The sequence below is a fragment of the Metopolophium dirhodum genome, chromosome 1 (assembly GCF_019925205.1).
Source record: "Metopolophium dirhodum isolate CAU chromosome 1, ASM1992520v1, whole genome shotgun sequence".
Classification (NCBI taxonomy): domain Eukaryota; kingdom Metazoa; phylum Arthropoda; class Insecta; order Hemiptera; family Aphididae; genus Metopolophium; species Metopolophium dirhodum.
In genome coordinates this window covers 137,860,761-137,872,546 of record NC_083560.1, presented here as the reverse complement: position 1 = coordinate 137,872,546, position 11,786 = coordinate 137,860,761, and the positions used below count along the sequence as shown (strand labels likewise).

Below are 11,786 nucleotides of genomic sequence, written 5' to 3'. Positions count from 1 at the left end.
ACCGGTACGATTCCCGGGGCCGCGGTACGGCGCCGAGAGTCGAGTGCCGATATCGCCGCCGTCGAGTAGGTATTACTATATACAGGCATAAATACATGCGTCGGAGGGTTATATTTTTTTCGCGAATATCACGTTTTCGACGTCCGAGGGTGGCGGAGCCGGTCGTCCGCTGCCCGAAGCCGTGGGATCGCCGGCTCAAGAGCCCTCTGCGGACGCTGGGACTGCATTCGTCATTCGCCGGGACGTTGAAACGGCTTAAGAGTCATAGATTCGACGCCAGTAATCAACTCAGTAGGTAGGTAGGTAGGTTAGGCGTCGGTGCGGATGACCCGGGGGTCGTGGTTTCGATGCCCGGCCTCCGGGATTGAAAACAATTTGCGGCGGCCGTGTTAATTCGGAATTCTTTTTTTCGCGTTTTTTTTTTCGGTATTTAACTTTCGCTATCGCTTCCGCCTTATCGTGATATTCGTATTTAACCAACATTTTACGTTTTTTTTTCAAAATTCGAGTTTTACGCCTTTCGAAGACGTCGGACCTCCCCCTTGATGACTTAATCGCGTTCTCCGCTAAATGTATTGACCGCCTGCGGCTGTACTTCGTTCGCGAACAGCGAGATCGGACGGCGTCGTTATTATTATGTTCAGGCATATATATATATATATGCGTCGAAGCGTTCGATTTTATATTTTACAGACTTTTGCCTACTCGGTCTCGGTGACGCCGTGAGCTACTCATATCGGTATACATATATATTTGATACACGATATAGCCACAGAAGGTACTGTAGGTACATGTATACTTAATAAATAAACGCCTAAATGTTAAGAGTTGATACGGTGGTTGGGTTAGTTGAATTATATAATAATATCCTAGCTCGAGTCGACGATGGATGTGACGGAAACGTTCGAATACTTCAACGCAGAGTGTATTAGGCTGTGTTCTCACCAAAAGCAACTGATGACGGCAACGCGATAGAGATTCGAGTCTAGTTTTAGTTGAGTTGCTTAATTGTTCTCGCCTAAAAACTGAAATGCAACTGTGCACTTTTCAGTTTCACATAATTCAGTTGTCAAAATGTCTTCGTCGGATGAGGATATGCTTGTAGCATTAATGTATTTGAGACATAAAAAACGGCAAAAAAAAAGAATATGGGCTCATCCTTATTATTCATTACACATTAACCATAGTTCATTCATATTATCCAGAGAATTAGATCAAGATCCAGGCAAATTTCATGGATTTTATAGGATGAGCATTGAAACGTTTCAAGATTTAGTCGAATTAATGAAACCATCAATTAAAAGACTGGATACAAACTACCGAAAAGCAGTGTCAGTCGAGGAAAGACTTCTCATTACGATAAGGTAATATTTAGTATTTTAATAAAATATAATAGAATTGAATGCAATTACATGATTAAATTATTAAATGTTTTATTTAAAAAATAAAAATAATAGTAGTGACCTGTAAAATTAAATAAATAATAAAAAAAATTGAATACCCTTGAAAACTCATTAAATCTTATTATTTATTATTGTATATTAAAATATCCAAAACCACTGTCTGCTGGATCATATTGCTGATATTGATTATCTGTTCTGGACTCTGGTATAATTGGTGATGAAGAGTAACTAGCAGCACTTGAACGACTAGATATGTTTATTGAATCTGAGTCTTCCAAAATACAAGCAATGATGTCCAAAACTTTTCTTTTGAATTGCCTTTTCTGCGTGGAGTTCATTTGTTGCATATCTGGCAGTAAACTCAATAGGAACTTTTGATCTGCACATTCTGGAGTTGTAGTTAAATTTTTCTTTTTTGTTTCAAAATATTCTATAAAACAACTTTCGACATCACTGGCTTTATTATTTAATTTTAACTTTTTGGCGCCATGTGATATTGTTTTTTGGTTATTTGACTTTTCTTCATTGGTCAATATATCAGACAATCCTTGTTCATGATCAGATTGTATTTCATCATTTAGGCCTACTTGGATATCATCAATGTTTTTGTTTTCCAATTCTGGTAATATCAATAAATTACCTTGTTGTTGTTTACCACTCTTAACGAAAGGCATTATGAACTGCATAGCTTCTTCTAAATAATATTTTTTTTTAAGAGGACGCTACACCTAAAGCGAAACGAATAGAACGGCCGAGAGAACGCGCTGTTAAGTGTTTTCACGATGCGCAAGCACGCGGCGTTTAAGCCACGCCCAATACTCGTTGTCGGCGACCGGCGGACGATTGTGCTCATTCGGGAGCGATGTTTATTATTTCCTCAACCTTCGACTGTGTCTGATCGCGTAAATATAAAATGTAAACACCTTATATTATGACGCGTTTCCGCCGTAATATTCGCGCATACCTTCTCGGCGACTCAGCTTATAATTATTGCATTATTAGATGCTTACTCCATACAAAATATAAACAATACAGTAAATAATATCTACTTTATAACAGTATCCTAAACTAATATTACCTACCTAAATATCTAAATAGGTATTAGTTTTTAGTAATTTAATTATTGAATATATGATTTTACGTTATACTGCTACTACATAGGTAGGTATACGTTTTAAATTACAGTTTTTGGGTACTTCTTAAAGATGATACAGTAGCCCGTATCAAAGCTATCTATTATTATTTTTAAGATTCTACCTTTCTCTACAAAGATACGATTACCGTTGGTACTATATATGCTATTGAGTTATTAAATATTCAAATTAAATTAAATAAAAAATACAGTATTGCCTATTGGTAATCATTTGTCAATTATAATGTTAACACTATTATATCATACATGAAACTAATATAGGTATATTTTTATTTTTTATTAATTTGGTGTTTAATGTGGTCACTGGTCAGGCTCTCTAATATCACTTTTCAAAAATCGTTTTCCATATAGTGGATCGACAATTTCTGGCAGTAAACATTCTAAATAAAATCTGAAATGGTAATATATTTTTAAAAACACGTTTCACATTTATTAAAAATATTATAGAATAACTGATGAGAATAAAGGTCACATTTTTTTAAAATTATTATTAGTTGTGGTCATAATTTTAATAATACGCTCAGGCTCTTTGATATCGGACTTCAACATTCTTATTGGATAAAGTGGTTGAATTATTTCAGGTAGCATACAATCCATATAAAACCTAAAATTATAAACAAATTAAAAATGTACTTACTTAAAATATTATTAAGTTAGGTCAGATAATAAATTACATTTTTAATTTTTCTGCCATATTAGAAGTCCAAAATTCTGGTTCATAATAAATTTTTTCTACCGTAATCCAATTACTGGTATATATTACAAAATAGCATAATTTTCTGCGGGTAATATGCAACTGGCCCATTACTTGATAATAATAAATATTATCTTTTTTAAGTTTTGTACAATTATCTACTATGTTACAATATGGCAACTATAAAGTTTAAAAAAATGAAATTGTAAAACTACAGGCTTAAAGTATACGCAATGATTATAATAATATGTAAACAACATGACTTACTAATTTTTTGTTAATAGCATCTATTGCACTTGAAGTGTCTTTTGCAATATATGGACATTTAATTTCAATAATTGCCGTTTTACCAATCAAGCCATCTATATAATATTAGACCCGATATATTTTAAATTGTATACGTAAATTAAATTATAAAACATAAATAATATAATATAATACCTAATATTCAAATATTTTACCTGGACTTGCTGCTAAGTATGGCTCATCAGGATCCACTATCAAACCACAAATTTGTATTTTTTCGCCAATTATACATTCTGCTTTTTTACGAGCGATAGGCTCCGTATCTCTGCCGTATTGTAAATATTTAGATTGGACATTTCCAGCATAAAGTATATTGTACACGGTGTTTTTACAACTGGTACTAGAACGCATTTTACAAACTTGTCCGAATCTAGAGGCAGTAATTCGTTTTTTGCGTTCATAGTACCACTTCTCACTTTCACTTTGATTTCTAGTATCATCTTCAATTTTTTTAATATCTGCATTCTCTAAGGATGTAAGGAATTCTTTTTTTTTTTTTTCAAAATCTTGTGGTGAATATTGGTTTGTTAGCGGCTCTGCCAAACCATAGTCAGCATCTGGACCGTCAGTACAAATAATTTTAGTTTTTCTAGCTTCTGGGAATAACTGTCTTCTTTTTAATGTGTTGGTTCTTATTCGTTCATAATTTTTTATGAATCTTTTCCCAAATTTTCCTATAAAACAAAATAATTATTTTTAATGTAGATACCTTTTTCAAAATTTTAAAACTTTTTACTACAACACACCTGGACTACAGTTGGAGATCTTTTTGTGTATTTTTCTTAGATACTGTTTAGAGTTAAATGAAACTACGGCTGCTTCTACCCTAGTATTATAGCTTCTTTTACTCGAAAAATTTAATCTTTTACCGGCTATGTGTTTGTTTATTAAAGAATTAAATTGTTCGCACATGTTGTTATTTTTATTTTCTAACAAACTTTCGGAATTTAAAACAAGTCTTGATACATAGTTTTTTATTTCATTCATCATTCCAGAGCTTTCAGCCTCTGGCACTAAGTTTAAATCATTATTTTTCGATCCATTACAAAAATAAGAATCACACTTTAGATGCTGACCAAGTCGATGGTATGGGGCGTTAGCAACATCTCTTTGAATACCTACAAATTAAAAATCATTCAATTTATAATAAATTGTAAAATATTTTCCACAAAATACCTTTTATCTTTTCTAATTTCGTTACTCCAATTATATTTCTCCAATGTATAACTGCTTTTGTGATATCACCTCTAAATCGTAAAATATTCGATAGAATATATTTTCGAACACGAAGTGGGTATTTTGTGTTTCTAGCAATCACTGTAAGTTTGGTGGCATAGTTTCGCATCAAATGATTTCGGCACTCAATTTTTCTTATGTGAAAATTGGGACCGTACGGCTGAATTTCATTTAAGCGTTTAGTCACACTGCTGTCCCCATCACCTATTACGTTTTTAAATGCCACAATTTTTTTATTTTACCAAGTATTTTTTTTTAATTTTTTTACCTATTAAACAATTATACTTTAATCCATGCATTTCCTCGCTTTTCATAAATCCTTCAACCACGCCATCGGCCTCCATACTTGTTGAGGACTTTTTCCAATTGAGGAAGCATTGATGATCAGGTGCGACTTTTTTACTATTTTTCGATTTTTGGCAAATACAACAATATTTATTGCGTATTCCAACGAAAAGCACTTTTTTAGATTTAAAACCAATTATCGTAGCCTAAATGAAATAAATAAGATTTGGTTTAATTATCATTATTACCAAACTATATATACTATATTAGATATATTACCAAAATATGTACTAAAGGTAAAAAAAAATTAAACATACAAACAAAACTACAGTTTTAATTACATATGCAGTATGACTGTATTTCTTTAAAACAAATTTATATATCAATAAGTTATGTTTTAATGATTAATAAAAAATATGCAAACTCTAGCCTACTTACTGCTCCGGATAAGGCGTCGTATTTTGTCCGATAGCTGCGTTTAGACCACTGCCCATCTGCAACAACTGTGATGACTGGTGTGCCATCTACGTCTATATCACCACACTCCAACGCCATTTTTTTTTCTTCCTCACCAGCTTTTTTTATTTCATCCCATGCTGTTGCATGCACAATATCAGCTACGTTTTCTTGTACTTTCGTATAACCACTAATCGATAACGATGGGATTTCAAGAAATGAAAACAATTCAGACAGCTGTGTGTGACCAATACCGATTGCTTGACAGCCGTGAACAGTTGCTTTATTAATTGGGACTTGTACTGTTTTAGGATTTTCTGTATAAAGTTTACTTTTGATGTTACACACTTTACATTTGAATGTTAAAATCGACTGAAATCCTACAAATGTTTCTTTCTGATACTCCATGTCAATAAATGAACAACCGAACCCACCACTGTGTACCTTTTGGATTTGATTGATAAAGTGAAAAATATCAATAATTCTTCGGCCTGTTAAAGGTCTGTGAATTCAAAAAAAAAAAAAACAAAAAATAACATAGTTGAATAAATGTTTTACAGTATATTATAAGTTCTAGTAAAAAATTAAAATTAAATTAAATTGCATAACACTAGTTTTTTTGTACACACTTACTCGGCAGTTGTAGTATTTTCCGATGATAAACTATCTTCAGATGCAGTATACATAACACTTAGGTTATGGTCAGAAATATTGTTGTCTCTACAATAATTGTTAATTATATTATACACTATTATTATGCCCATATTAATTTATTTGTAAATACTTATAGTACTTATAAGAAAAATAGTATTAAATCTTTGCTCACTCTAATCGAGAACATGAGGCCTTATATTCAGGAAAAATCAATGTTGCATCTAAATTACTTCATAAAATAACAAAGTTATTCAATATATTCATAATTTAACTTGGTTTTAATATTTACTTTATATCCGATGATAATGTATTCACTACAGACGATACAGACGTTTCATCAAGATTTAAATCGTGTACTAAAACACTGCATTAAAAAAAAATTGATAGATTAAAATATAATCTAAAGAAAATACAAATATGCATACTTATTGTAAACAATTGTTGAGTTATAATTCAAAATCATATTTTCTGCATTAGAAGACGGAATTACATTATTTAATTCATTAATTAAATCTTCATTTCTAAATAAATATAAAATCAAAAAAAAATGTTGAAAAATTATTTCATAACATATATAGTCACTTTTGAATACCATTTTTTGTATATTTTTTTTAACTTTGCATAAATTATTATTTACTCGTAATAACTAATTATTTAGGTACACTATTACACCCAGTCAAGTAATTCAAAAATTGAATACAAACATAAATAGGTAGGTACTTGATTTTAATTTTGCAGTAATAATTAATTATTAATTTTATTTAAATTTTTATAAACAAAAAGTATAAGATGTATATTATAGCAAATATATGCAATACAAAAATATAATTTAATTTTTAATCATTAGGTAAAAGTGGTAATACACTGTAAAAAAGGTGGGTAAGTGGATGTCGCTCTTCTGCATGTACAGTAGGTTACAAGTAGGTCACTGTATAATGGATGATTTTAAATTTGAATTCAATGATATAATATCATTGTATAAGAAAAACGATTCTGAGTGGAGACGGTATGTCAGTCTAGGTTTAAAACATATTACATACGTATCTATGGTATTAGAAATCGGTAAAAAAAAATTGACCTATAATAGTACCTATACTTTCTTATAGAAATTTTTTTTTTGATAAAGGTAGATAATCTTATAAGGAATCTTGTATTACATTTTTAAATCTTAGATTTAAAAAGAAAATTTTTACGAATTCTTTCAAAATAATTTGCTAATTTTCGTGATTTTTCCATATTTTGTCAATTTTTGAACTTTAAATGCTTATAAAAAAAAAACTGTGACTAACGATTTTTAATATTTTTCATCTGCCTTCGGAACAATTTACTAGGAGCCTTCTATTAAATTTTCAAGCTTTTTTGACCAACGAATAAAATTTTATTGATATTTCTAGAAAAAAATCTAAAAAAAAATGGAAAATGAAAATGTCCCTAAACAGTTCAAAATAAATCAAAATATTTTGAAAATGTTATCGTGTATAGAAAAGGCATATATAAATAGCCAGTAAAAATTTCATGTTCCTACAGTCATTTGTTTTAAAGTTACACCAAAAACCAAATTCGAATTTGTCAAAAACCGATTTTGCGTAAAAATTTCCGTTTTTCCTTAATTTTTATGTTGTTTTTCCCGGCGCTTGTGAAAACTATTGGAAAATTTTTACTTTTGACCCCCCAAAGTACCAACTAGATTCACTTTCCTATCAGAAAAGCTACTGAAGTCGAAAATCCAAGCACTTTTACTGTCCTAAAACGTGATGACAGACACAAAAAAAAAAAAATAAAAAAAAAAATAAAAAATAAATAAAAAAATAAAAAAAAAAACACACATCATTGTAAAATCAATACATTCATCGTTTCACTCAGAATCTAAAATATTTTATTACAATTAAATAGCAGATACCTACATTGTTGATATAAATAGGAAAAAATTAAGTAATAATAATACCTTATATAATATATTATTTTATTTTGTATTATAAAATATAAGTGATAAGTATTTTACGTAAAAAAATTTTTTGGTAATTTGTTAGGTAAAATACGGTAAAATTAGTAAATTTTTATTAAAATTAAATTTATAGTGTACCTATTTATTTTTTTTTTACAAAATTATGTAAAGAAGGCAAGACAAATATAAAATAAAGCATTAGTATTTAATCCCTTTATTAAAAATAATAATTAATAATTATAGTTTTCTATTATGTGTTTAAATAAAAATAATTAATAAAATGTTACAAATTAAAAACATATTATCAATCAATATAATTTTATAAAATATTGATTTGTATTATAATTCTAAAATCTCGATAAAAATATAGAAGTATACAAATAAAGTGATCACTCAATTTTTTGAACGGTAAAAAAATGTAAATCGTAAATATTTTTGCAAATTTATACGAGACTCACATCAATATAAAATATATGAACATATGCATATAAATCAAGTAATATTCATAAAATAATAAAACTATTATATATACCTGTATAGTTATAATTTAACATATTATGTTCTACAAAATAACATAATATTTTACTTACAAAAAGTCACAAAATAGGACATGAAATAATGTATTTTTATTTTGAAGCTTATATTTAAAAGTACTTACTGCACATCCTTACGAACCCCATTACGAACTTTTTTCATTTTTTTTTTTAAAGAAGTCTTACCCGATCGGGCTCCTTTCTTTTGGATGACGCGAATTTTTTTTGGTGACATTATGTTAACAATGGTTAATACAATTTTGGCACGAAAAAAAATATGGTTAGATACAACAGCATAAAAATTAAATACAATTTATATAATGAGTAATTAATATAAAGGCCTTTCTGATATTGCTAAATTATAATAGGTATCGTAATATAATATAGTAATTCCACAGCGTATTCTGTCATATGGTGACTACGACGGTCGACGACATAATCAAGTGTAGCTTATAAATAAGTTTAGATATGGTCTATATTCATTATTCAAGATAATAATAGTATGTCTATCGACTTCTGATTATCGGAAATGTTTATTTTTGTCACAATTTGTCGCGCGGCTGCCCGGTGCCGGCCGATGACGAAAAACGCGAGTGCTTGAATGGAGTGGGGGAAGCCGCGTTTTGTCGTTTTACGCCACCAGGGAATAATTCGATAATAATTAGAAAAATTATTTTACAATAATTCCATATGCTAAAAATTGTTTTGCGCGGGACAACATTACTCCCTCAATATTAACATTAGAATTACCAAAATTGTAAATCCTTACTAAGAAGAAAATTATCTGTGTCGTAGCGTCGTTTTTTTTTTGATAGCACTACCCAATAATTTTTAACAATCATTTGAAAAATACAAAAAAGTCAAATGTTCTCAAACCTATAACTTTAAACGTATTTATGTTATCCAAATAATAAAAACGCTACGACATAGATAAAATTGTCCTCTATATGTAGTAAAATTTTGTTTATTCTATTAAAATTATAATGCGAGAAAAGTTGTCCCGCGCGAAACAGTTTTTACAACCGAATTACGAGTGGTGTGGCGTCCTCTTAATACCACCCGATGAACCACTGGGTACTTTTTGTCTTAAATGACGTAGAAATACTGTTCGAAGGTTTTTCCATCGCTCTTTACATGTCTGTACTAAAATAATATAAATAATAAATTGATTACTTATAAAATAAATACATTATTGACCAATATATTTTATATAAATATAGTTTAATATATATATATATACCTATAATATAGAATATTATAAAATTGAATATATATAACAGGATACGTTTATAATAATATTTTCTATACGCCATTTAACTTTCGAAATATTTTGACTTTTTTAAACTATTAATAGGCATATGACAATTTAATTTTTTTTTCCATTATTGCCAATAAAATTGTTTTTGTCGGGTCAAAATCCAAATTTATGTATATAAATTATTTTAGGTATATGGCAACAGGAGAAAGTTTTAGAGCTATGACATATCACTTTATGAGAGGGCTTACGACAATTAGTACTATTGTTTCAAACACTACTGAAAATATTTGGACCGTACTTCATCCAGAATATTTGGGTTCACCAACGCAAGAAAAATGGATACAAATTTCTAACAGATTTTATGAATTATGGAATATACCAAACTGTTTAGGGGCGATTGACGGTAAACATTTTAGAATTAAATGTTTACCAAATACCGGGTCAACATATTTTAACTATAAAAATTATTTCTCAATAGTACTTATGGCTTGTGTTGACGCCGACGGATTATTTACAACGATAGATGTTGGTGAAGTAGGGAGAAATAGTGATGGTGCTGTTTTTCGAACTTCAAATCTCGGACGTGCTCTAAATTTAGGTGTATTACAGCTACCTCCCAGTAAACCATTACCTTCAAGTAATGATGAAAATGATTTTCCTTTTTATTTTGTAGCGGATGAAGCTTTTCCCCTCACAAAATATATAATGAGACCTTATCCAAAACGAAGTTTGGACAATAAAAAAAGAGTTTTCAATTATCGACTTTCAAGAGGCCGTAAAAGTGTCGAGTGTGCGTTTGGTATGTTAGTATCCAAATTTCGTTTATTTGAAGGACCAATTTGTTGTAAGGAAGAAACTATAAATTTCATTATAAAAGCTGCTTGTGTCCTTCACAATTTTATTCGAATAAAACAAGGAATATTTACTCATCCTAAACAGTTTGAAATACAACAAGAAAATCATCAAATTTCGAATATTCAAGTTCAACAAAATCGAGTTCAACAAGTAATAAGACCTTTATCAGAGGCACAACAAAACAGGGAAAAATTATGTAATTATTTTATGTCACCAGCCGGTTCTATTCCATATCAATGGAACACTATAATTTAATTAATTTAATACCCATATCCGATAAATTATAATTATAATTATTTTTTTTTTCAAATTTAATTTTAGTTACTGATGAATGATGATGTACTATGTATATATTTAATATTTTATGCATAACATTAATTAATACATAAGTTATTACATAATAATAAAAAAAAAATACTTACTAGAATCATGTGTTATTTTTGAAATGTCATTCCACGCTTTTTCTTTGATATCTTGCCGTGTATAATTAGGCGATGTTATATCATATAGACAAGTATGACTTTCAATAAGTTGTACAAAATTTACATTTTTTTCCTGCTCATTTGCCATTTTATTAAATAAATAAATAAAATATACAAAAGGTACAAATAAATAAGTAAATAAACACGCAGCGAGCAAGCAACTAGCTAGAAGAGACTGACATATCGAGTTGCTTTAAAATAGTTTCCAAATAGTCGAGTTGAAATCTAGTCCTGTTGCTACCGGTCAGAACATGTCAATTTAGTAATACGTGTCGCGTTGCGTCGCGGTTGCGTTGCCGTCATCAGTTGCTTTTGGTGAGAACACCGCCTTACAATACATATATTATTATTGATTGATTGGTCGATATGACTATACTACGGGTAGGTATATTTTGTATGCCACACTAAATTTTTGTTTACCAAATTTGACTCACCTAAAAACTGTAATTTATTATTTACCTTTTGATTATCTATTTATTAATTTGATTTTATGCTCATGATTAAATACACAATACCTACCTACATA

At 29.6% G+C, this 11,786-nt stretch overlaps 2 protein-coding genes across 3 annotated transcripts; one reads left to right on the top strand and one right to left on the bottom strand.

Annotated features, from left to right (window-relative positions):
* Positions 1-988: 988 nt before the first annotated feature.
* On the top strand, positions 989-11,033 carry LOC132932661 (uncharacterized). The gene is made up of 3 exons (XM_060999035.1): positions 989-1,364; positions 10,112-10,326; positions 10,402-11,033. The coding sequence occupies exons 1-3, from the start codon at positions 1,075-1,077 to the stop codon at positions 11,031-11,033; spliced, it is 1,137 nt and encodes a 378-aa protein (XP_060855018.1). The 5' UTR covers positions 989-1,074.
* On the bottom strand, positions 2,120-9,713 carry LOC132933521 (uncharacterized). Of its 2 annotated transcripts, XM_060999798.1 has the most exons (11): positions 8,791-9,713; positions 6,613-6,708; positions 6,477-6,551; positions 5,516-6,416; positions 5,061-5,283; positions 4,733-4,996; positions 4,303-4,674; positions 3,712-4,230; positions 3,518-3,612; positions 3,231-3,430; positions 2,120-3,160 (listed from the first exon to the last, which is right to left on the bottom strand). In XM_060999798.1, exons 4-11 carry the CDS (start codon positions 5,939-5,941, stop codon positions 3,025-3,027), a joined length of 2,235 nt encoding a protein of 744 aa, XP_060855781.1. In that variant the 5' UTR covers positions 5,942-6,416; positions 6,477-6,551; positions 6,613-6,708; positions 8,791-9,713; the 3' UTR covers positions 2,120-3,024. The 2 variants fall into 2 exon arrangements, with proteins under 2 accessions (XP_060855781.1, XP_060855780.1); XM_060999797.1 differs by having other exon boundaries at positions 5,516-6,551.
* Positions 11,034-11,786: the final 753 nt, after the last annotated feature.